The following is a 26,971-nucleotide window of genomic DNA, read 5'->3' as shown; positions in this document are numbered from 1 at the left end:
GTGTAAAGGATCAAACCCAGGTCAGCTGCGTTGAGCCTTCCCTGCTCAGGTACCATTGCTCAAGCCCTAGTTCTTAGTTTTTGGTTTTTACTTTGTTTGGGGGGGGCATATCCCACAGTTCTCAGAGCTTTTTGGCTCTGTGCCCAAAAGGTATCACTTTTGGTGATGTTGGGGGCCTTTCTTGGGGTGCAAGGGATTGAACCTGTGTCAGCTATGTACAGGGATGCACACTACCCTCTGTACTATTGTTCTGATCTCAGGACTTTCTATATTTTAATCTCTTATATTCTGTGGTATTTATTAAAAGCTCATTTCAAAGTAGTGATATGTATAATTATCAGCATTGTCAAGTAGTGTCAATGTTACTAATATGTACCTTTTTTTTGTTTAAGACCACTTTTCTAGTGGATAACAAAAAAGTCTTTGGAACCCATCTCATGCAAGACATGGTGAAAGATGCACTTCGGTCTTTTGTTAGTCCTCCAGTGCTCTCCCCAAAGTAAGTATCATAAAACATTTTATAAAAGAGTATTTCCTGAAAACCCACATTTTTCAAAGCTGCTGCTTACTAAAGCATAAAACAAATACCCATATAAAAATTTTTTGAATCTTGGTTATGTTATTATTTGTGTCACATATTGTTTAGACTTAAACTGAGGTTTATGTGAAGTTACAATATGTCTAACTTAAAAACTTACAGAAGAGTCATCAGAAATTCAGTAACTTGTATTGATCTTACTGTGTTCAAAGCAATGATTTAGGTAGACATTTTGGTACATAGATTTATTTTGCTACCACTCTAGCTGTGTGCAGAAATCACTAAGGGGACAATTTGTGTTATTGTGGATCAAATCCAGGTGACCATATGCAGTGGAGGTGTTTTAACCCCTGTACTATATCTCTGTCCCCATAAATTTTTTTTGAATTTTTTTATTAGTGAAACACCATGAGGTACAGTTATAGACTTACAAATATTTGTGCTTGGGTTTCAGTTATACAATGATCAAGTACCCATCCCTCCACCAGCACCCATCCTCCATCACCACGGGTCCCAGCATCCCTCCCACCCTCCATACCACCCTTCCTCTGTGGCAGGGCATTCCCCCTTGTTTTCTCTCTCTCTTCTTTTGGGTCCTGTGTTTTGCAAGAGAGGCATTGAGTGGCAGTCACATTTGGTCTATAGTCTACTTTCAGCACGCTTCTCCCACCGTGGGAGGATCCTCACAACACCCTTTATTTGGTATTCTCTTCTCTTGAGCTTCCTTTTCCCCTAGCACGTGTGGCTGGCCTCCAAGTCATGGAGCAAAATTCCTGGTACTAATCTCAGCCACTCCTGGGTGTTAGTCTCCCATTGTGTTGCTTTATGTTCCCCAGATGAATGCAATCTTTCTGTGTCTATCCTGCTCTTTCTGACTCATTTCGCTTAACATGATACTTTCCATGTAGTACCACTTGTATGTAAATTTCAGGACTTCATCTTTTCTAACAGCTACATAGTACTCCATTGTGTAAATGTACCAAAGTTTCTTTAACCAGTCATCTGTTCTCGGGCACTCAGGTTTTTTCCAGATTCTGGCTATTGTAAAGAGTGCTGCAGTGAACAAACAATTGCAGATGTCACTTAGACTATACTTTTTTGCCTCTCTGGGATATATTCCCAGGAGTGGTATTGCTGGGTCAAATGGGAGATCAAATTCTAATTTTTTGAGAATCGTCCATACTGTTTTCCAGAAGGGTTGGACCAGTCAGCATTCCCACCAACAGTGAAGGAGGGTCCCTTTCTTGCCACTTCCGCGCCAGTACCGGTTGCTTTTGTTCTTGTGGATGTGGGCCAGTCTCTGTGGTGTGAAATGATACCTCATTTTTTTTTTTTTGATCTGCATCTCCCTGATGATTAGTGATGTAGAACATTTTCTCATGTGCCTTTTTGCCATTTGGATTTCTTCTTTGCAAAAGTTTCTGTTCATTTCCTCGCCCCATTTTTTGATGGGGTTGGGTGCTTTCTTCTTGTGGAGTTCAACCAGTACCTTGTATATCCTTGATATCAACCCCTTGTCGGATGTGTATTTAGCGAATATCCTTTCCCATTCTGTACACTGTCTTTGTATTTTGGTCACTGTTTCTTTTGAGGTGCAGAAGCTTCTTAGTTTTAGATAGTCCCATTTGTCTATCTCTGTTTTCACTTGCTTGGCCAGTGGCGTGACATCTTTGAAGATACCATTAGCTTCAATATCATGGAGGGTTTTGCCAACTTTGTCTTCAATGAACTTTATGGATTCCGGTCTGATGTTGAGGTCATAAATCCATTTTGATCTTACTTTTATACATGGCGTTAGGCAAAAAAGTGGGCTCAGATCTCTGTCCCCATAAATTTTTATAAATTATCTTTCCAATGATGAGTCTAGAAAAAACAGAAACTATAGATACTTGTTTTTAAAACTGTTAGTAGATTATGGCCCTGAAAACATGCTGTCAAAAAGGGTTTCATGCAGACAGAAAGAATTGTTATTTGAGTAAGCATTTTTGAGACTTAAAAATACTTTTCTGTTGGGGAGTGGGAAAAGTCATTATTTCCTAGCAAAGAATCTGGTATATGTGAAATCATGGGCATGTGTTATATATTTTAAGAAGAGTTGATGGTTTATTATTTTTACCAACAGTTTATTGAATAATTCATGCTACATCTCACATAAAAGTGACTTCTACTCAGGCTAGATTCCTTTGGAACAAACCATGAGATAGATTCATATAAATCTGGTGGAAGCAGTAGTACAGAGGCTAGGTCACTTGTCTTGCACATAGCCAATCCAGATTTTGTCCCTAGCACAGCATATGTCCCCCTTAAGCCCCACCAGTGATCCCTGAGCATAGAATCAGGAGTGAGCCTCGAACAATTAAGTAAGATTATAGGCAAGTGGGACATGAAAGAAAGAAAACTTTTATGGGTTATGCTCAGAGATGAGGAAACTTGAGATTTTACACATACTTTACACATACTTAACCATATCTGGATGAAGTAAACAGGCGGATATCCTCAGTGTCGGTTACATTCCCCATTTTTTTAACAGCTTTATTAAATGTTATGTAATTATTCTACCTTGCATTTGTCTTTATATGGCTTAAATTCATGATGATTTTTTCTGTCCCCTATCCCCAGCATACACACATAGACAGATATGCCACCTATCCCATTTCTCTGCCCCTCTCAGCCAGCTAGATAAATACTCGGTTAAGTCAGAGCACATTAATTTGCTACCTTTTCACTAGTGTCTTAATTGTTAGAACAATGTGTCACACAGCACACAATGAACCTGTTGAATGCATGAATAAACATATTGGCGTTGAATGATTAAAAGAGTTTGCGGTAATACATGGAAGAGTCTTGAGTGCAGTGATTAACTTTGGTCAAGTTTGGTCCTTATTGGTCCTTATAATTGTTGAATTATTCAGTTTTAGGAAGAAATTAGCAGATTATATCTTTTTTTTTTTTTTTCGCCTTTTGGGTTACACCCGGCAATACTCAGGGGTTCCTCCTGGCTCTGCACTGAGGAATTATCCCTGGCTGTGCTCAGGGAACCATAGGGGATGCTGGGAATCAAACCCAGGTCGACTGCATGCAAGGCAAATGCCTTACCCCCTGTGCTATGGTTCCAGTGCCTATATCTTTTTTTAATAGTGATAATGGAATTATGGTTTTGAGCTAGGCTTATTTGATAGTATGCTGAGAGATGACCAAGAATTGAACTTTGGAAATGTAAAGGAGAAAGCTCATTTAAGAAATATTTTGACAAAATTAGTACTTGACATAACACTGGTTTAGAAAAAGAAATAGGAAAAGAAGATAAATAGCATGCTTAAAAATAGTTGGCTTGAGGGTATGATGCCGCCAACAGGTCAGCCTGTACTAGCGGAGCGAGTGCATCAGCAGCCTGATGGTGTCTTCAAGCTTACTGACACCCCAAAATTGCCACTGTGCCTTTGACTGGACCCCAACAACTTGGGGCCAAGGTTACCAAGAAATTAAACGGCCAAAAGTTAGGTATGTGGGAGCCATGCCCACAAACCACCTCCAGCTCAGCTATACAAGCTCATTTATTGGCTTTATCTGGGAGACCCATAGATAAATCTCGAAAGAGACTAAAAGACACAATCTAGCACCCGCACATGGCTGAACAGACGGGGATAAATCAGAGGGGGCCAGGTTGATCTGTGCCTGCCCAAGCAGAGCCCCCAGCAGCCACTTACTTCCACAATCCAAAATCACCGCCATACCCCCAACTTGACTCCACCGTCTCAGGACAGACTTCACCAAGATATAATATGCAGAAAATTTGGATGTGCGGATTTTGTGACTAAAAGCTCCAGGCTTTCACGGAGTTGGGGTGGGCTAACTCCCCTCTCTTCCCAATCCACATGGAAGCACTAACAGTCACATGACCCCCACAAACCAACTCTAGCGCCATCCTGTAAACTCTATTCCTGGCCTTGCTTCAGAGACCCATAAATCTCGAAAGAAATCAAAAGCCAGAGACACAACAAGAAGTCCAAGAAGACACCACAGAGCCAGAGATATCTCTGCGCCCCATACCAAGCCAGTTTCACCAGGGCAACCCAGGTGGAGCAGGTATACTCTCCCGTGCCTACTCCAAGTAGAATCCCAGTGACCAAGAGCTTCCACAAGCAAGGCCCAGGTATGCAGGACAAAATCTCTATGCCGCATTGCAGCAGAGGTGCAAGACTGTCACTCCCCGGCTCCCCACCCACTCATTGGCCTGGCTGTCACCCCCACAATGTGCCTCCAGGCGCCATCTTAGCGCACAAACAGCCCTGGTCCAGAGATGCCCAGTTGAATCCCAAAATGGATTAGTCCCCTCCAGAAATGTCTCTGGAACCCAACCATTTACAATCTAGGATTCCAGAAGCTCCCCGCACCCAAGATAGTAAAAATAAGCAATGGGCAATAAATGATCTAGCATCTGCCCCTGGCAGGCCAGCTTGAATGGTGGTGGGAAAATTCGAGCAAAACATAATGCCCAAAAGTAGAGAGTATTGGGGAAATTGCCTACTATGGAGGTAGGCTGAGGACTGGGATTGGGGGGTTAGGGGAATATTCTGGGGACATGGTGGTAGAAAGTGTGCTGCACTGGTGGAGGGATGGGTAATGCATCATTGTATGACTGAATCTCGAACATTAAAGGTTTGTAACTGTATCTTATGGTGATTCAATTAAAAAAAGTAATATAGTTCATGCCCAATTCAAACAGCATAATCAATGGCTGAATAAATAGCACTATTCCTACATTAATATATATATGTTTATATATATATATATTTGGCTTATTTTCTTTTAGAGTTCAACCAGTGACTTGTATATCTGATCACTTAATCACTTATCTGAGGGTATTGGGTGAATATCCTTTCCCATTCTGTAGGCTGCCTTGTATCCTGGTGATTTGTTTCTTTTTGAGGTGCAGAAGCTTCTTAGTTTATGGTAGTCCCATTTGTTTGCTTCCATTTGCTTGGTCAGTGGTGTTTCATCTTTGAAGTTATCTTTAGTTTCCATATCATGAAAGGTTTTGCCTAACTTTTCTTCCATGTATCTAATGGATTCTGGTCTGATGTTGAGGTCTTAAATCCATTTTGATCTAACTTTTATGGTGTTAGGTAGAGGTCTTAGCCCGGTTTTTGCATGTAGCTGTCCAGTTTTGCCAGCACCACTTGTTAAAGAGGATTTCCTTGTTCCACTTCATATTTCTTTCTCCTTTATCAAGGATTAAATAATCAAATATTTGAGGGTGTGTGTAAGGATATTCAACCCTATTCCATTGGTCTGCAGATCTGTCTTTATTACAATACCAATTTGTTTTAATTATTACCACTTGTAGTACAGTTTGAAGTTGGGGAAGGTAATACCTCCAAACATCCAATCCCATCAGAAAATGGGGCAATGAAATGAACAGAAACTTTCTTAAAGAAGAAACTCGAATGACCAGAAGGCACATGAAAAAAATGCTCTTCATCACTAATCATCAGGGACACACAGATTCTGGCACACATCCAAAAGAACAAAAGCAACCAGTATTGGTGTGCATGTAGGGAGAAAGAAATTCTATTTTTGGTGGGAATGCCTACTGGTCCAGCCTTTTTGGAAAACAATATGGACATTTCTCAAAAAACTAGAAATTGAGCTCCCATTTCACCCAGCAACACCAGTTCTGGGAATATACCCTGGGGGCCCAAAAGCACACAGCAGAAAAACCATCTCCATCTCCACTCCTGTGTTCATTGCAGTACTATTCACCATAGCCAGAATCTGGAAACAACCTAAGTACCCAAGAACAGATGAATAGATGAAGAGATTATGGTTCATCTACACAATGGAATACTGTTAGGAAAAATGAAATCTTGAAATTTCCTATAAATAGATGGACATGGAGAATATCATGCTGAGAATATCTGTCCTTCTGGAGGAGAAGGACAGATGAATGTATTCATTTGTGGTATATAAAATACACACACACATATTAAAAGACTAATATCCAACATCCGAGCTCGCAAAGCAGTGCAGAGATGTGATCAAGGAAGACCTCAAAGAAAGAAGAGTAGAAGTGCTGATAGATGCGGCAGAAGCTGGGAAAAGTATTCGTAACGCCCGCCTCCTGTCCTTCGCCAACTGCAAGACCAAGATGACTGCCCTCCGACGTCCTGCCATCAGGATCTTTCTTTACATCCTCCAGAACGGCAATGGAGAAGATTATCCATGACTTCTACTCAAATCTCTTCGATAGCCATGTCCACTTGCCAACATACCAAATTCCACAGGATGGATATGTCAGTAAAGAAACAAACAGCACCCGGACCAGACAAGGTCAGACCTGAACACCTGAAGAACCTGCCGTCAGTACTCATCAATATACTGGCTCGGCTCTTCACACGCTACCTGTCTGAATGCAAGGTTCCATCCCAGTGGAAAACCAGCAGGACTGTACTACTGTTCAAGAAGGGAGACATCCATGACATTGGCAACTATCGCCCGATCTGCCTATTGTCTGTCATCTACAAGTTGTTCACTCGAGTCATCCTAAATAGGATTGGCAGAACACTAGATGAAGGGCAACCATGCGAGCAAGCCGGGATCCGCAAAAGATTCAGCACCATCGACCATATCCACACGATAACCAAGCTCATTGAGGCTTCTCGGGAGTTGAAGATGCTGCTCTGTCTAACGTTCATTGATTTAAAGAAGGCCTTTGATTCTGTTGAGACAGAAGCGGTCATTGAAGCCCTAGCCATTCAGGGCATTCAAGCTCAATACATCAAGATCCTCCGTGAGCTGTATTGCGGATTCACTACCAGGATCTCACCATTCTACAAAGAAGTAATCATCGATGTCAAGAGAGGGGTTCGGCAGGGTGATACCATTTTACCGAAACTCTTCAGTGCCACCCTCGAGAACATCATGTGGCGACTGGAATGGGAAGGAATGGGAGTGAAGATAGATGGTTGGCAACTACACCACCTCCGCTTTGCTGATGACATTTTTTTAATAACACCAAACATCAGCCAAGCGGCACAAATGCTGGCCAACTTTGACCGTGAGTGTGGAAAGGTCGGTCTACAGCTGAATCTTACGAAGACAATGTTTATGAGAAACAGTCTCGTTCCTGACACTCCATTCGCTCTCAACGGAACGACCATCTCCGAATGCAACAGCTATGTGTACCTAGGTCGAGAAGTCAACATGACAAATGACCTGGCACCCGAGCTGCGCAGGAGGAAGAGAGCGGCTTGGAACGCCTTCAGGAGCGTCGAAGAAATAGCTAAGAGGACGAAGAACCTCCGGCTCCGGGCACATCTCTTTGATTCCACTGTTCTTCCTGCATTAACATACGCCTCCGAGACCTGGGCCCTTTGCAAACAGGACGAGAACGCTATTTGGGTCTCCCAAAGAGGAATTGAAAGAGCTATGCTTGGAATATCACGTTTCACTCAAATGAGAGAAAGAATCCGGAGTTCCGACATCCGTCGACGATCAAGAATCAGGGACGCTGTTTTGTTTGCCAAGGTGTCAAAAATCAGATGGACTGGTCACGTAATGAGATTTAGAGATGACCGCTGGACTAGAGCTGTTACTGACTGGATTCCACAGGATGTCAAAAGACCGCGTGGCTGCCCACCTACCAGATGGTCAGACTTCTTCATCAAGATCATGAACGATTGGTTTGAGGCTCTTCATGTTCCTAGAGCGAACAGATGCCATTGGGCTACACTAGCACGGGACAGGGACAGATGGAGACGTTACTGGCGCCCGCTCAAGCAAATCGTCGATTAACGGGAAGTCAAGTGATCAAGTGATCCATGGCCAGGGAAAACGAGTCAGGAGGACTGGTCAATGGTTAGAACTAACTGCAAGTGTGTGTGGGGCTGAGAGTAGGTAAGATAAAAGAAGAGACCAGTATGACAGTAATACCTGGTAATGATCACACTGGACAAGGAGGGAGAGGGTGAGAGGGGAGCGAGGAGAGGGAGGGAGAGAGATGCCTGCCACAGAGGCAGAAGGGGTGGGGAGTGATGGGTGGGAACCTTTGTAGGGACACTGGTGCTGGGAAGTGTACACTGTTTGGAGGGATAGGTGTTGTAATACTGTATGACTGAAATCCAACCATCAACAGCTTTATAGAGGTCTGTCTCATGTTTATTCAATAAAAAAGTTAAAAAAAAGTTGGCTGTATAATATATGATCACAATTGAAAAAATAACAATAATAGAGTATCACAATAGTAATAACACAATAAAGTGAGTCACACCATTTTCTTGTCTTCCTCCATATAAAAGTACATTTACTTTGTAATAAAAAAGTATCACATATAATAATAAACAGTATCACAGTAAAGGAGTCACCATTTTTTTTCTGGCACATATAAAATTTAATTTACATTGTAAGGTAAGGTAAAGGCCCTCCCGTTGATCGTCAGGACCCAGTAACATCTCCATTGGAGACTTTGTTGTTACTGTGTCTGGCATATCAAATAACATCTCCATTGGAGACTTTGTTGTTACTGTGTCTGGCATATCAAGTACTCTCGGTAGCTTGCCGGGTTACATTGTACTGTACTTCAAATACTATACAGTGTTCTCAGTATTTTAACACTGTCACAGTTGTCCTGTTGGATTTGCTCTATCAGGCCCAGTAACATTGTGAGACTTGTTACTTTGTTTGGTATATCAGATATGTCACAGGTAGCTTGCCAGGCAAGCTTGCCAGGCTTTGCCATGCAGGCGAGATACTCTCTCGGTAGCTTGCTGGGCTCTCCAAGAACCTGGGTCGACTGGGTCAGTTGCTGACAAGGTAAACACCCTACCTGCTTTGCTGTCGCTCCAGGCCATTTTAACACTATATTTAGAAATTCTTAATTTTAATTTTAATATATTGCTTAATATATTTGCTTTGCACGCAGCCAACATGGCCGACCCGAGTTCGATTTCTCCGCCCCTCTCGGAGAGCCCGGCAAGCTACCGAGAGTATCTCGCCCGCACGGCAGAGCCAGGCAAGCTCCCCGTGACGTATTCGATATGCCAGACACAGTAACAACAAAGTCTCCAATGGAGACGTTACTGGGCCCACTCGAGCAAATCGATGATCAACGGGAGGGCCTTTACTTTTACTTTATATTGCTTAAAATAGTTTGCATTATCTGAGTGGTGTGCTATTCTTGGTACATCAGTGGAGTAGAGTATGAAATCGCCAGCATTCTAAAATTTCAAATAAGTTGATACAATTGGAGATGACATTAGGATCTCTGCAGCTTCTGTCTCGTTTTTGATATTTATTTGCGAGTCTCTGGTTCATGGCCTTTAATGAGCTTATATGGACCTCATATGATGCTGGAGGCAGTTTTTGGGTGTGATCTCCAGGCTCCAGAAAAGACAGAGAAATGGGGGGAGGTTGCCATTCATTCCTAACTCCATGAGAGCCTGGAGATTTCTGTCACTAAAGCTGCATACCTGAGTTTTTCAGCAGATACATTCTCATGCATGTCGACTAGTCCCAAGCCTGTCGAGATCAGCGGTGAATAACGTGGCAGTTGGGTTCTGGAGGTTTTCGGCTGCTAGGGCTTTGTTGCGGCTGTTGCTAGGCTCACCTGCCCCACTCCAGATGCCCTGGAAATGAGACTAAGCCAGGTGCAGCATCCAGAGACATAATAATTTTATTTTTAAAGTGCTTTTCTACTTTAAATATGTATCATGACTTCTTTCTAATTACCTGATACAGATATTATTAATTCTTGATATTTACTTAATTTTTTACTGTGCCAGGGATCAAATATGACCAGCGCTCGTGCAAGCATTGTTGGAATAATAATGCCAGTAGATTTGCCTGGAGCAGGGTTGTCAAAATCTGTAGTTTGAAAAACAAAAAAATAGAAGAAAAACAAAAAATAGGTAGTATCTCCTAAATAGAGATAGAAAGTTCTTTATAAAATTATGTCATTCTGATTATAGTCACTATGGATAATTTTATGTATAAAAGATACATATGTGACTTTACAGTAAAGGAAGCAAGCTGTTTAGTTTTTTGTTTGTTTGTTTGTTTTTTGTTTTTGGAGAGAGGCTGTTCCTGAATATGCTTAGGGAACTATGGTATGCCTAGACTGAAGTTTGGGCTTCCTACAATGCGTACCCTTCAGCCCCTTGAACTATCTTCCCAGGCCCTCAACTAATTTCGTTGTGAATTTCAAACTTATTTGAATTAAAAAATTTTCTGTTTTCAATTTTAGACTCTGATTGACAGTACTGTATGTGGTAGGGTTTCATGCATACCATTTCAATACTACATCCTTCCCCCGTTCCCGCACCATGGAAACCTCAGTTTGGTTGCTTTCTTAAAATTTATTTTTAAAATGCTTTTATACCATAAATATATATCATGACTACTCTCATGTTACCTGATGTAGATATTATAAATTCTTGATATTATTTAAGTTTTGTAATGCCTTGGATCAAATGTGCACCTCATACATGCAAACCACTATACCATATCTCCAGCTTAATTATTTCTAAAGGTTGCCAAATATTTTATAATAGGAACATATTGTAAGAAGTGAGATTATTGCTCTCCTGCATATTCACAGATTACATTCTAAATGATTGTAATAGTTTATGTTTCTATTAGCAGTATAGAATGGAACATTTTCCTTGCACTCTGCTGAGCACTGGTTATCATTCTTTTAAGCTTTTGCATTGTGTTGTGAAGTAAAATATCATTGTTAATTTAATTTGAACACTATACAGTCATTTTATTTGATTTTTTTCTATCAGTTATTCTTGCCAATGATTTTATAACATGGTTTATTTCTTATTGGTTTTGGTGCCAATATCAATTGGTGTTCAGGAACTACTTTTGACTTGGTGTTCAAGGTTTACTTCCAGTGCTTGAAGAATCATGTGCCTGGAATTGAATTCTGGGTCCCTGCATACATGGCATGTGGTACAGTTCTTGAAGCTATTTCCCTGGCCCTCCAAATGTGTTTTATGTCTGTTAATAGAAAATAGTTGAATTATTTTAACCTTTTTCTCCTTTCAGTTTGTCTCCAAGTACACATTGACTATCTATTTACAATTAATTGCTAATCATAGAATGAATATGTACATTTTCACACACATTGACTGTATTTATAATTAACTGCTAATCATAGAATGAATATATACATTCTCTTTTTAAGTTAAGGCACCATGATTTACAAAGTTATGCACAGTGTTCCAACACCAGTCCTACTGTCAGTGTCAACTTGCCTCTGCCTGTGTCTCTGATTCCCTTCCCCCCCATCACCCTGCCTCCTTGATGGGCTTGTCCTTATATTGGTTATTATAGATTGGGTCTCATGCTTACAGTGTTGCTGGTTCTGTGTTCTAGATAGACATACACCTCTCCTCCACCCCCTAATGTGCCTGAGGAACCAGAGCTCTGACCCTGTTACCTCCAGTTTGCCTCCTCTTACTTTCCCACTAAATTTTTTTCTTCCCTATCCTTGTCATTACTGTAATCTAAGACCCAGGGTAATCTATATACACCTCTCACCACTCCTCTTTGATACTTTATTTTCGCTTCTTATGAGAATCAGAGGTTGCCTGGGAGCCAGGGTGGCCCCATTGCAGTTCGGAAAAAATGTCTGGTACTCTTATGCCAGAGCTATGCTTGTAGGAGCTCATGGTCACCGGGGTTCCATCTGGAGAAGGCGTCGATATGTCGTCTTTAGAGGAATATCCCTTCACTTCATCTACCCATTTTGTGAGAGTCTTTTAAAAATTTTTTGTTGCTTTATAATGAGTGCTTTATTTCTTTATCAGATATGTAGTAAGTGTATATTTTCTCCCAGTCAGTTGGGTGTCTTTTAATTTTAGGCTGTGGGTTTTTTTCTTTCTTTGTAAAAATTCATCTTCAGCTTTTCCAGTTTTGCAAAGTGCTTTCCAAACTGAATCAATTTGTATGTGAACCAGCAGTGCAAAACAATTTCAACTTCTCCATAGTCTTGGCTTTGGCATTCATCAGACTAAAATTTTTGATAGTTTGGCCTATGTGAAGTAGTGTTCTACATTCTTAGTTTGCATTTTGTCTTTCCTGTTAATGCTCCTCACTTAATGCTAAATTATATGTGTCACTTATTATTACCAATTTAGATTTGACTGCAGTTTATTATTTGTATATTCCATAATCACAAAATTGCTTACTTAATACAATGTATTTCTAACTCTCATATCAATATTATATATTATATCAATATTCTATTTTTATCATATTTGTACACATGTGTAAAGCTGCAAAATCTTCAAGTAACCCAAGTTAGAAGTCAAGCAAGGCTACTCCTTCGTTTTTGTTTCACACTTCTAGGAACAGCTTTATTAGATGCTATGTTCTTACTGTTTTTGTATTTTTTTGGTGGTGATCTAGATTACATTAGCTTTGGACTGCAGCATAGGGCAACAAGTCATACATAGTGCAATAGGCCATATGGAGAAGGGCTCAGATCAGCATCGGTCAGCTAAAGTACAGTGCAAATGCCATACATTAGCTGCATATACATAGCTGATGTATATTTATATGCACATATATTTGATTCTAGCAGGAATGTTTGTGACAATCTTACTGTAACTCATGAATAGCAAGAACTGATTAGCTACATGTAACATCGTTCATTATGTGGTAGATATTCTCTTTTTTGTTTTTGTTTTTGTTTTTTTCCAAAATTTTAGTGTTAAAGACTAGAGATCTGATCTTTTTGTTTTAGGAGTTCAAGAACATTATTTTCATGTGTGATTTTTCTGAAATGTAGACATCAGAACTTTGGATTTCAAATTATTATTTAGTGATTGCTTAATGTTTTATCTTCTAAACGTCTTCTCCATAATACCTCATGGCATTTATATCTGCTTTATTTGCTGTGTTGTGAGAAATTTTGTTTTTTTAATCTTTCTTTGAAAATGGTCCACACTTAGCTATATTGGGAGGCCCAGACTACTCTCAGCAGAGCTTATCCTAGTGAGGGTATTGGTGCTCAGTGCTACTGGAGCCACCCCTCCAGTGGGAGGAAGTGGGATGTGGGCATCTGGTGCCAGGGATTCAGAACTTTTTTATGGTAAGCATTTGCTCAAGCTTGAACTGTATCTCCCTACCTTTTTCCCTTGCTCTTTAATGAGCATCTTTCTGCTACTGAATTTTAAAATTTGGAAATTATCGCTTCTCGGCCTTTTGGCTAAGATTAAGTGTAAAATTTGGAAATTAAGATTTTAGGATTCAGAAAGTGGCTTTGTGTTTTAGGCTCTGTACCAGCAGTGGTTGAAGGCTGTTCCTGGGTCATTGCGTGGAGGGTTACTTCTGGTAGTACTTGGGACCCTGTGGTGCTGGGAATCAAACTGGGGTTTCCCAGCTATTGGAGCATCTACCTGTCCTTAAAAGGCTTTTAATTGTTTCATTTTAATCTGAAGTAACTTTTCTCCTTTCCTTTTCCTTTTCTTTCTTGATGTTGAGGATGGAACCCAGGTGTCATTCACACAAGGCATGTTATTTGCCACTGAGCCATATACCTAGCTGCCCTTAAGTAATTATCTTACTTCCAGAACTTTTTTTCCCTTGCCAAAATCCGTTCCATTTCCTTCTGCCTTTTTCTATCTGCTAGTTGCTTCAAGCACTATGATTTTCTGTTGCATGATCAGGTCTCTCTGCTTATCTTTGAGGTTCCAGAAAGAGTGTTCAGTTTTGACAAACTCTTGCAAATACAACAAATTTCAAGGTGAAAGCTTACTTTTCTGCACTTCTTGAGGTGATTTCTGCCTTAATGATCAATGTACATACTTTATTTTTTATATATATATTATCCCATCCATGTAGCCCCAGTGCTCCCAGGCATGGTAAATAGCAGATGTCGCTAGAGTGTTCAGGAAAGCTTTAGTTAAGAAGTGATGTTCTCAACAAAAGGGAATGCCCTGCCACAGAGGCAGGGTGGGATTGGGGGGATGGGGGTGGGAGGGATATTATCCATGGTGGTGGAAAATGGGCACTGGTGGAGGGATGGGTATTTGATAATTGTATAACCGAAACCCAAGCACAAAAATTTGTAAATCTACAACTGTACCTCATGGTGTTTCACTAATAAAAATTAAAAAAAAAAAAAGAAGTGATGTTTTCAACTGAGATTAGAAAAACCACTGTATGAGGATAGAAAATAAGGTGCAAAAGTGATGTGTAAGTTACAATTTTTGTCTAGTAGTATCTATGTATTTTGAAAAATTAAAACATACAGTTTTCTTAATATAAGGAATACCGTCCATGATGGTTATCAGTTGTCATAAAATAAAAGATACTACAAAAATTGACTTTTGGAATGTTCTTTATCTTCTTTCAAACTAGATTCAACCTTAATTATCCAAATACAGAACTAATGGAATTGTAAATAAGTGTCTATATAGTGTGTTAATAACACAGGAATGATGAAATACTTAATTGATAACCATTTTTTACTTAAACCTAGTACATAAAATTCTGTTTCCATTTCTGTTTTCATCTTCTCTGTTTGTTGGTAGTGTCTGCCAATTAATTTAATCCCTATTCTTTTGTACACCAAATAGTTTTGTACTTTGGCTGTTCAGTTGGTTTTTTTTCCTTTCCTTTTCGAAACCCCTAAGCAGTACTCAGGAGATCCAGGGGCCTCTCCCTACAAGTTCTGAGTCAACTAGATTCATAGTTTAGTATTTGACCCCTATAGTGCTGAGGATCTTTGGCCATTCCTTCAGTGCTCAGGGGCTCCCAGGGCAATACTTGCAGGACCATGTGTATTGGGGACAAAACACTGGTAAAACAGTAATTTCCACTTTTTTTTGGTAAATGAGCACAAATGCTGTACTTTTGACCTTAACAAGGGTCTGCTGTATGCAAGGTCTTCAATTTTGTGTTATCTGTGGCCCCAAATAGTTTTATTTTAATATAAATATTATCTTACAGATGCTGCCTATATAATAATCACCAGGCTAAAGACTGTATCGACTCTTTTGTTACTCATTGTGTTCGGGTAAGAAATAGAATTTGAATCTTTGGAATGAATTCTTTAAAAATTGTGGGGATGTAACATACTTGCTACTTTTTCATTTAATATTTATTAATTTTAGCTGAATAAATAGGATATTTCTTTCTCCTTTTACACTCCACTATGTAGGTTCATAACTTAGTGTCCCTTGTGGATTGTTAGATACTGAGCACCTTTTGATAGCTTTTACTGAAATCCTTAGGAACCACAGAAACACTGATAAAACAGTAATTTCCACTTTTTTTGGTAAATGAGCACAAATGCTGTACTTTTGACCTTAAGAACAAGGAGTATTTGTAGAATCTTATGCACTTTTCCTTTTACTAAATCAATAAAATGATAGTAAATCAAAATTATATGAAACCACAGACTTTTTCAAAATCTCAGAAAAAATAATAAACTTTGTAATAGATTAAACAGACGAAAAATCATTCTCATCTTAGAAACCTTAGAAACCTCAAATTAGCTCCTTGGGGCATAATTTCACTTATCAAGTTGCAGAAAGACAGTAAGATACAGTGAAAATAAAATTATTAAAAAAACATTTTTATCACGTTTTATCATTTTCAGATATCACTTTGCTTTTCTGTAAACTTTCTTAGTCTTTAGAAGTAAATGCTAATATCCTAAAACTCTTACATACTGTTTCAGAAAGAGCTCAGCTGTGTCAAATAAACAGAAAGCAATTATATACTTAGTAGAATCTTACACTAAATCTTATGATCCATACTCCTTACGTTTGAGCATCCTACTATTCTTTTATGTTGTCTTATTAAGTGAAATGCTATAATGTTTTTTTATGAGAATACTGTTTAGAAAGAATAAGAAGTGAAAAACTTCAGAGGATTATAGATATTAACTGTTTTACTCAATACTTATTAAGTAGTCTTACATATTTAAAGCAACATAATAGTCAGACTTTATTGACTTTTGACTTGAAATAACTAGAAAAGAAAGTCCCCTCTTAAACTTGTAAAAAGAAGCTTACAGATTAAAGAAAGATATTTTTACCATATGTAAAAAAGTTTTATGTTTATAAGCAGGCACTATCTTTATGGTTATTGATAAATTCTGGGTTCAGTACTTTAAAAAGAAACATTTAAGTAAAAAATACATTCAGGGATGAGTTGTATAGAACATTTATTCTCCGGTAACCTGATGTTGAAAACTTAGAATGTTAATTTTCTGTATCACTGTCATCCCATTGTTCATTGATTTCCTCGAGCAGGCACCAGTAACATCTTCATTCATCCTAGCCCTGAGATTTTAACAAGTGCCACATTGGAGGCTCCTTCAGGGTCGGGAGAATGAGACCCATTATTGTTACTGGATTTTGGCATATTGGATACACCACGGGGAACTTGCCAAACTCTGCCATGTGGGCAGGATACAGTTGGTAGCCTGTCGGGTTACCCAAGAGTGAGAACTAGACAATAAGATGTCACCACAAATGTGGCCACGCACTTCTGGGAGCTGGGTTTTATTGTCTCTGGGTCTTGGCCATTGATGGGATAACATAGCACTGGGGACAGTTGGTGGGTGTAACACCTAGCTACTAGAAGATGGGGGATCTGGGTGGAGGAGAGAGACCCAGTCCCGATCTGAACAGGCTTAGAGATCTCAGCCCCGGGTCCCGCACACGGGTTCCCCTGCCGGTTCCTTTATGTGTGAGGCTCATCCGAATGTGTGGAGAGTGGTCTTAAGCCAGGCTGTGACTAGTTCCGGAGGTCTTCAGCTGCTGGGGCTCTGCTTGGGGCAGGGAGGGTAACTCAACCTGCCCCCCTCCAAGGGGCCCCAGTGAGGACAGCCAGGCGCGGGGGCAGGAGACTCTGTAGTATTAGAAATTTTCTGTAGTATTAGAAAATTTCATTTTGACAATTAACAAATTGTATGCGTATTGCAGCCTTTCTGTAGTCTTATTCAGATCCATGGACATAATAGGGCTCGACAGAGAGATAAACTTGGTCATATTCTTGAGGAATTCGCTACCTTGCAGGATGAGGTAAGTTGTCTTCCTTTCTAAAATCAGGCAGTTTGTATACCTTAACCAGATTTTTACAAGCAGTTCTTTGAAACAATATTTGACTTTATGATTTCAAGGTGATGAATTTTTCTCACGTAAAGGTTTCCTATATCGTAGTTTCCCGAAAGGAACAAGTCAACTGAGAAACATCTTAATCCACTTCTTTGGTAATAAGAATAAATACTAAAATATGTGTAGAACTGAATTTTATAGCAAGATCACATAATAATCATAATCCTAATACATGATCTTAAATATTTAATCCAGAACTGCCAGGTGTTGCCTAGTGGCCCCAGCACCACACCAGCTTGTCCATGCATTGAGTGTCTGGCCTATTTAGACAGGTCAAGCAAGTATTATAAGGTGCAATGTCCAGGCCTGCAGAAATCTGCTTGGGATCCCCTTCTCAAAAAAGTGTGTATAAATAAGTACATAAATTATTTATGAGAAGCTTCGGGGTTTTTTTGTCGTTTGGGGTCACACCCAGTGGTGGTTTTTTGGGGTTTTTTTCTTTTTTTTTTTTCTTTTTGGGTCACACACAGTGATACACAGAGGTTACTCCTGGCTCTGCACTCAGGAATTACTCCTGGTGGTGCTTGGGAGACCGTATGGGTTGCTGGGGATCGAACCTGGGTTGGCCGCATGCAAGGCAAATGCCCTACCTGCTGTGCTATTGCTCTGGCCTCGAGAAGCTTCAGTATTAATAGTTTAAAGACTTGAATTCCAATTATATTTGTATTTCTTTTCTTTAAAAATGGATATCCTTTTAAGTAGAATTCAGTTAAAAGTATTTAAAGTTGCAAAATGAGAGGTTTGAATTTGTAAACTTAGCCAAAAATGCATTTAAAAATAGGAGTTCCTTAGGTGACAAGATTTACATTTTCTGTGCATATGCTATTTTAGCTTTTAAAAACATTCTCATTACCTTAGAAAATCACTGTTCTGACATTTTATTCTAATAGGCAGAAAAGGTTGACGCTACCCTTCATACCATGCTGTTGAAGCAGGAGCCACAGAGGCAACATTTGGCCTGTTTAGGTACCTGGGTTCTTTACCATAACCTTCGGATTATGATACAGTATCTTCTCAGTGGCTTTGAACTAGAACTCTACAGCATGCATGAGTACTACTACATATATTGGTAAGTGAATAGTTTGAGTGAAATTTGGTGATGGGTGGGTAGGTGAGTCTGAATGAGAGTCTCTAACAGTAATTTTAGGGATTTTTTTTTTTTTAGAGTATTTTAACTTTAGCTATGAGCAATTAAAAGCATTTATTGAAAATTGGAGCTGACGGGGTATGGTGCCACCAGCAGGTCATCCTGTACCTGCGTGGCAAGTCCATCAGCAGCCTCATGGTGCCTTCAGACTTCTTGACACCCCAAAATTGCCACCGTGCCTTTGGCTGGACCCCAACAATTTGGGACCAAGTTTATCAAGAAATTAAATGACCAAAAGTTAGGTATGTGAAAGTCATGCCCACAGACCATCTCCAGCTCAGCTATATAAGCTTATTTATTGGCCTTATTTTAGAGATCCATAGATAAATCTCAAAAGTGGTCAAAAGCCACTGTTAATTTCGGACCTATGCATGGCTGAACAGACTAGGGTAAATCTAATGGGGCAGGTTGGCTTGGTGGTCTGCCCACCCTAGCAGCCACTTGCTTTCAGTCCAAAATCACTGCCATGCCACTAGCCTGACTCCACTGTTTCAGGACGGATCTCACTGAGATAATCTGCTGAAAATTCTGATATGCGGGTTTTGTGACAATCTCTAGGCTTTCTTGGGGGTCAGGATGGGCTACCTTCCCCCACCTCCTTATACTTCTGGAAGCCTCAGCAGTTATATCCACACTCCAAAGCTGCCACCCAATTGAAAAGCTACTCCAGCCTTACTGTCTCTGTAAAAATACCAAATGCAGGGGCTGGAGAGATAGCACAGCGGGTAGGGTATTTGCCTTGGATGTGGCCGACTCAGGTTCGATTCCCAGCATCCCATATGGTCCCCTGAGCACCGCCAGGAGTAACTCCTGAGTGCAGAGCATATCCCGCCCACACTGCAGAGCCTGGCAAGCTCCCCGTGGCATATTCGATATGCCAAAAACAGTAACAAGTCTCACAATGGAGACGTTACTGGTGCCCACTCGAGCAAATCGATGAACAGCTGGGGGACAGTGCTACTGACAGTACATTGCTATCTAAAATTAACTTAACACTTTATATCTCTTAAGGTATCTCTCAGAATTCCTTTATGCATGGTTGATGTCAACATTAAGTCGTGCTGATGGCTCTCAAATGGCAGAAGAAAGGATAATGGAAGAGCAGCAGAAAGGCCGTAGCAGCAAAAAAACAAAGAAAAAGAAGAAAGGTGCTGTGGGCTTTTATTTGTTTCAAACCATTTTTTATTGCAGTACAAGGATTTAGAATATTGTTACCATACTTCTCCTAAATATATATTCCAGCACTATCTCCATCACCAAAGAACCTGTTCCCTCCACCTGTGTCCTAAGGACCCCTTCTACCACTCGACCCCATGTCAGTACATGTCTATAGACAAAATCTCCAGTTCTGATCATCTTCACCATTTGTTGTTCACATAGAGAGATGATACCAGGCATCACTCAAGGACCATGAGAGGAGATAGAAATAAAAAGAAAACAAAAATCACTCTACTAATCATTCATGGAGGGGCACACATACTACTGCAGTGATTACAAACTGTTGCCTTAAGATTTCATCTGTTTAGTGGGTCATTAATGTCTTCAAATCTATAGGGACAAATTGTATAAAAGCTTAACTTAGTAAACCTGGAAGGAGATTTTTAAAATTTCTCCTCGAGGAGATAGGGGAGAAGAGCCTATGAATGGTTTTCTTTGTAATTACAGTTCGCCCATTGAGTCGAGAGATAACAATGAGCCAGGCATATCAGAACATGTGTGCTGGAATGTTTAAAGTAAGTTGTTGAAAATGAGAATTTTTGCTTTTAATTACATTACTATTACGTAGTTTAATTAAAGTGAACCCTTTTGCTGTGATTTTTCTCTGGGTCTTGATATTGCCTTTGTTTTTACTAATTATCTGTGTAGAAATTAACCTTTTATTCTAACTTTAGTTTTCATTTACAGATATTTAACTCTTGCTCTGTGACAACTTTTTACTCACTACATTGCAAGTTACCAAGTATAAATCAGCACTCTTGTTTCAAATGCCTAGTTAATAATAGGCCAGCTGACATCTCTGTAGTATTAATAATGAGAAGGGAGGGTTTATAGAAAATTTATGAGGATTTATTAGGAGATAGGATTTAGATTTTTTTTAGGACTATAAAAAGGATGCTTTACTCCAGAGTGAATGGCATAAGCCATTTTCAGCAGTTAACTGACTACTAATGAGTCTGTGTTTCTCTTATAAACATTATTAGTTTTCCTGAATCTTTACATGAAACATTTCAAAGTTATTATGCCATAATTTAACTGGAAAAAGCTAATAAACAATGGAACTTACAAAGCTTTTGCTTGAGAGATGGCTCTTTTCTTATAAATGAATATTAAATATTCAAATATTTCAATTTTGGATTTCTTAGTATTGTTTTATCTGTGCTTAAATGGTTGACACTCCCTTTTTTGTATTAACAACTTGTTCATCTTTTCATCTTTATATCATCTTTTTTATTCTCTTTTTCCCATTAGACCATGGTAGCATTTGACATGGATGGCAAAGTACGAAAACCCAAATTTGAACTTGATAGTGAACAAGTTCGATATGAGCATAGATTTGCTCCATTCAACAGTGTAATGACACCACCACCAGTGCACTATCTACAGTTCAAGGTGAGTGTGTTCATAGAAGTAATTGAAAATATTTGGTCTGAGTTCTTTGAAATATGCTAGGTGTGCCTAGCCATTTTGTTAAGGTAGTCAAATCAAACTCTTACTAAACCAGTGAGGCAAGGTAATAAATTGTTATTTTAAATATATACTATAAATTTATCTTTATTGTTTTTGTTGTAGTTGTTCTTAGGCTATATCTGATGGTGCTCAGTATCTACCCCCATCCATGCTCAGGGAACTGTGGTGTCAGGAATCAAACCCAGGACTCCCACATGCAAAGCCTACACTCAAACTATAAATAACTAATCTAGGTCCCTGGCCCCCCCATTATTTGGATTCCATTTTCAATTCATTTTACCACTCTGTCTCTTAATTTGTTCATTTAGATCATTGACATTGAAAGAGATTATTGCCACGGGGTTTTGTCCCCTTTCTGCAAAAATTTGCCATTCTTGTGGGGTTTGTCTTGTCTTACAGTAGCCCCCTCAGTCCTTTTAAGGTTGGTTTTGAGTTGATGAAGTTCTTGAGTTGTTGTTTATCTATGAAGTAGTGTATCGTTCCTTTAAGTCTGAATGAGATTCTAGCCGATTAAGTATTCTTGATGCATTCATTTCATTGAGTTTTTTCACTATATCCCATCACTGTCTTCGGGCTCAGAGGTTTCATCCGGTAAGTCTGCTGTAAATCTAAGGGGTGCTCTTTTGTATGCTCCTTTGACCTTGCTGCTTGCAGTATTGTGTCTCTATCTATGTCAGCGTCATTCTGATTATGTTATGTCTGCGAGTTTTTTTATTAGAGTCTCTTCTAGCTGGTCCCCTTTGGGCTACTTGGATCTGTATGACTGCATTCTCCATCTCTGGGAACTTGTCAGTAGTGGTATCTGTTAGTACCTCATTGGGGTTGCCTCCTTGTTCTTCTGGTACTCCAGTGATTCTTGTTCCTCTTGAATTCATCCCATATATCTCTCTCTCACCCTTGAGCTATTTTCAGGCCTTTTTCCATCTTCTGTTGTTCCCTACATGCTTTCTGCAGTTCCTCTTCAAGCTCACTGATTCTGTCTTTGGCTATTGTCATTCTACTGTTGAGGGCATCCACTGAGTTTTTAATTTCAGCTACCAAATATTTTTTTAGTGACACTTCAGTTTGTAGCTCTTATTTCTGCTTTCATTTCTTCCTGTATTTTATTGGCTGTCCGTTCCACTGTTTCTTTGAGCTCACTGAAGATCCTCACCATTTCATCTTTGAATACTTTACCAGAGAGATTGTGTGTGTGGGTATTCCCTGTTGATGCTTTAGGGTTCTTTTCTTCTTTCACTTCTCGTGGTGGGCTCTGTGTTGTCTCCCCATGTAGTATGGACGTGGATCCCTGCAATTCACTATTGGTGTCTCCATCTCACTGCCAGGGAGGACTCTGGACAAGCTCGATTGGTAGGGTCAAAAGGGGTGGGGTGGGGGGGGTTGTCTCCTCTTTCCCCTTCAAGGGTATTACTTTCCTCTTTGGTGCTCCTATTTGACTTATGTGGTGCCTCTAGCCAGCTTTGGGGGATGTGTTCTTTTAGATTAGGTTTGTACAGATTCTTGTGTTCACAGTTATTTTGATGATTTTGGGGAGTATTTTGATTGGAATAGGCTAGTGGACTGTTGGTCTAATGTGGTTGAGGTAGCCAAGCTGCCCTCGTAAGAGTTAGGTGACAGAGGTTGAGATATAAGCCCAGTGCACTGTGAAAGGGGAAATTAACTGGTGGCTGCCCTGGAGGCGACACCCTTCACCACTTTAGGGGAGGGACAATCAGTGTTGTTGCTGATCTTGGGTTACAGCTTGACTTTCACTGCACTTCTAAAATAGCAGGTGTCCCCTCGCCTAGGTGCTCATTTGGGCCCCTTAACCAAGAAGGGACCTTCCAGTTCAATGTAGCTGTTCGCTAAGCACACTGCCCCCAGAGGTATATGGATTTTTCTATGTATACTCATCGCATTAATAATTAATTAAATATGAGAATAATATGAAGTCATAATTGAAAGTTGAGAATTAAATATTACATAGGAAGCAATCAGGATATTGGCTGCTTGCATCAGTATTTGAGTAGTATACAATGCTTTTTAAAAGTATACAATGCTTTTTAAAAGGAATTTTAAGTTTTTTATATTAAATATATTCTGAATAATATTATTTTCTTCTTTTAGGAAATGTCTGACCTCAATAAATATAGCCCTCCTCCTCAGTCTCCAGAACTGTATGTGGCAGCTAGTAAGCACTTTCAGCAGGCAAAAATGATTTTGGAAAATATCCCAAACCCAGACCATGAGGTAAGACTGCTGTCAGAATAATTCTAGGTGACAGGTTAAGCAAGATACAGTTTAATAATAAAAATGAATTTTATATTTATAATCCTGTCAGTAGGGTTTTCAAGTGGCTTCACTAACCAGATTTTGTGAAATTAAAGTTCTTTATTGACAAGATAGTATAAATACCTTCTTTATATAAATTTAAACATCAGTGCGAGAGAAAGAATTACTCCAGAAATGTCAGCATTGGCCCAAGGAGATCATTCAGAGAATCAGAATGCAAGCTTTCCATGCAAGCTTTCCATGGGGGAGCCTTGGGTTTGTCTTCTGGTACCACATGATCAGCTGAAACATGGCTGGGAGCAAACTCCAGCCAACCACAGAGCTGAGAGTCACCCCTGAGCACTGTTGGGTGTCACCCACAACACAAACTGTTAATACTAATGCATTTAAATATTGCAGCATTGTTCTACAGAGAAATAATTTTATTCTGTAAATGATAGGCCTGTAGCATACACATGTATATATCTTGGTCCAACCTTCTTAGAAGGTAGTATCTCTCAGAAATCACGGGCCTGGGCCCAATGATTTTCTCACATAGGTCTCAGTGTGTGTGTGAGTATAAGTTCCAGCTCTCATGGGAGCATCAGGGCAGGGGAGGGTACTCTGTTACAGATAATAAAGAATTCTGTGATATACTAGAATATCCCAAGTCTTGCGAAGAAGCATCAGATGAGGAATGGGGATAATAGTTGCTACAGAAGAAGAAAGTGGAGGGATTGGGCGGGCAGTTCACAGTGTTTTTGAGCAATTTTTGGAAGGAAAGGAAGAAGTCATCCAGGAATAATTGAGCTTTCTAGGCACCTGAGGGACAGGAACAGTCAAAACCCAGGGTGACTGGAGTTGGGCATCAAGGGATTTACTTTTGGAGGGCTTTGAGCAGAGAAGTGTCTAGATTGGATTTTTGTTTTTAAAGAATCACTCCTGTCATTGTGCTGAAAATAGATTAGGTCTGGAAGTTGGGGAGCCAAATGAGAGGATCATAGCAGTAAACCAGATGAGAAGAGCTTGTGAGAAGAATGTGATTAGAAATGATTGCATTTTCTGCATTAAGGTCAAACCAACTGGGTTGATGAAGTCAGTCGTGACTTAAAGAGTATTAGCCTGAGCACATGTGTGGTTGGATTGAGTTGTGTGGGGAGGACTCCAGGACCTAGGGGTAGAGGTGTAGCTGGGAAACTCAGGAGCTTACTTTTGGACATGCCTAATGGATGCCCAGATGGAGCTGTATTCTAGGAAGATGGTTGTGTGGTCTGGAGCTGAAGGGAATGTTCTTCAGCTTGTGGTGTGAGAAAGAGAGAGGAGAGGTGGAGGGATGGAGGGAGAGAAGGAAGGAGGGAAAGGAGGGAGGGGGAGGAGGAGGAGGGGAGAGGAAAAGGAGGGGAAGAGAGAGGAAGAGCAGTAGAAGGCTGTGGGAAATTTTCTTCTTCAGGCTCCACTTCCTCTTAAGAGAAATGCTGCATTTTATGTATTAAAGTGAATCCTTTTCAGACTACAATAGTAGTCTTAGAATAATAACAGTTAACATTTAAAGGACACTTATTCATGGTTAATCTGCCTAGAATATATATTAACTTCTTTGAATATCACAAATCTTTATGTAATAGATATAAATGATCCTCATCTTTACAAATGAACTAATTGAGGGATGAGTGATAGAGTGGTTAGAGTATTTGCCTAAAGTTTTATAATTGGTAAGTGACAAAGAGGCTGCCGCCTTTTGTGGGATTTTACAGCTTAATGTGTTTTAATAAAAGATACAGGTAGCCTTTCAAGCTTCCAGAGTTGAATAACCAAATAAAAGTTAATAACCAAAATAAAAGTTCTGTGTGACTGAAAGAAAAATATTTATGTGCATATTTTAAAATAGCCTTTAATAAAGTATATGATATTTTATTATGCGTTTTATATTTTGATAGCTTAACATTGCTTATTGTGTAGGTTAATAGAATTTTAAAGGTTGCCAAACCCAACTTTGTGGTTATGAAGTTACTGGCAGGAGGACACAAAAAGGAATCCAAGGTAAGTAGATTGTAGTGGAAAACTTGGGAGTAGATTATGTTAAAACCTTTTTCCTTCAAAAAGATAAATATACAAAAAAATTTAAAATGCTCATAAAAGTCATCCTAAAGGAGGTTTAGCAGCAAAAAGTAAATTGACTAGAATGTCATTTTTTTTAAGCCTGAAATTTTTCTTGTCTTAAAATTTCTAAGGCTTGCCTTTTTTCTCACCTCATTTCCTGTAAATACCAAATAACTTGAGTGCAAAAGAAAATATTTAAAAATAAATTCATCCCTTTAGAAAAGAGAATGTTTTGACAATTCAAGACCTTTTTAAAAATGATTTCAGAATCTTCCTTGGTAATACTGTTCCAGTCAGTATAAATTCAGTTCTTCTTGTGTCAGAGACTAACCACAGAGGCATTTTTTTCCTGGTGGCATTTGTTGTAGGCAGCTATGTTTGTTTACTTCCATTGTTATGTTTTTAAAAATCTCTTAAATGCTGCCTTGTTTCTAAAATGGCAAGAAATCATAACTGAAAATAATTTTTATTGTCTGAACAGATGTAGATAAATACATTGACTGTCTAATATACTTTACAGGTTCCTCCCGAATTTGACTTCTCTGCTCACAAATACTTTCCTGTTGTGAAACTAGTTTGAGAGATGGAAAAGATAAACTCTACCTTCGGCTTCTACTCTTAGAGGATCCATCCATCAGTCTTTACCACATAACATGAAGTGCAGTGTATTTCTGGATGACAACCCATTCATTATAAGGAATACTTTTAATTTGACAGCCTTACATGACATAAATGAAAACTGCTGTTTTAAAGTGGTTTACTATGTTCCACGGATGAAATTGGTCTTAACGAATGCATTAATGAATGTTACATGGCTTTATTATAGATTTAATCATAAATCATTTTTTATGAATGAGTGAGTGAAAATAGTGTTTGTAAAGCTTAATAAATTTCTTGACAAAAAAAAAATCCAGTACCATTGGAGATGAAAACTTAGTGGTTTGTTGTAAGAATTGCAGGTGATGGGGGCTATTGCAGATGTTTGCTCTTAACAATCGAGTAATCCAAACAAATTACCCAACAAGTCTCAAACCAAGGGATTTATTAAATATGTGTTTAACGTTTTCCAATACATCTGAAAGGGATGGGGAGGGTAGAGGGTAGATTTCTAAA

At 39.3% G+C, this 26,971-nt stretch overlaps 1 protein-coding gene across 2 annotated transcripts in view; it reads left to right on the top strand.

Annotated features, from left to right (window-relative positions):
- The window catches only part of NAA35 (N-alpha-acetyltransferase 35, NatC auxiliary subunit), a 76,417-nt gene extending 49,650 nt beyond the window's left edge, over window positions 1-26,767 (top strand). For both annotated transcript variants that reach the window (XM_056122538.1, XM_056122536.1), the window contains exons 14-23: window positions 393-499; window positions 15,497-15,563; window positions 17,482-17,580; window positions 18,564-18,742; window positions 19,832-19,968; window positions 20,486-20,553; window positions 21,290-21,430; window positions 23,615-23,737; window positions 25,718-25,798; window positions 26,379-26,767. In XM_056122538.1, coding sequence (XP_055978513.1) covers window positions 393-499; window positions 15,497-15,563; window positions 17,482-17,580; window positions 18,564-18,742; window positions 19,832-19,968; window positions 20,486-20,553; window positions 21,290-21,430; window positions 23,615-23,737; window positions 25,718-25,798; window positions 26,379-26,438 — 1,062 coding nt within the window. In that variant the 3' untranslated portion in view covers window positions 26,439-26,767. The remainder of the gene's footprint in view (window positions 1-392; window positions 500-15,496; window positions 15,564-17,481; window positions 17,581-18,563; window positions 18,743-19,831; window positions 19,969-20,485; window positions 20,554-21,289; window positions 21,431-23,614; window positions 23,738-25,717; window positions 25,799-26,378) is intronic.
- The last annotated feature ends 204 nt before the right edge of the window (window positions 26,768-26,971 follow it).

The sequence above is a fragment of the Sorex fumeus genome, unplaced genomic scaffold (genome assembly GCF_029834395.1).
Source record: "Sorex fumeus unplaced genomic scaffold, SorFum_2.1 ptg000046l, whole genome shotgun sequence".
Taxonomy (NCBI): Eukaryota; Metazoa; Chordata; class Mammalia; order Eulipotyphla; family Soricidae; genus Sorex; species Sorex fumeus.
The sequence above is the reverse complement of the archived record's forward strand: the minus strand, read 5'-3'. Positions and strand labels throughout refer to the sequence as shown.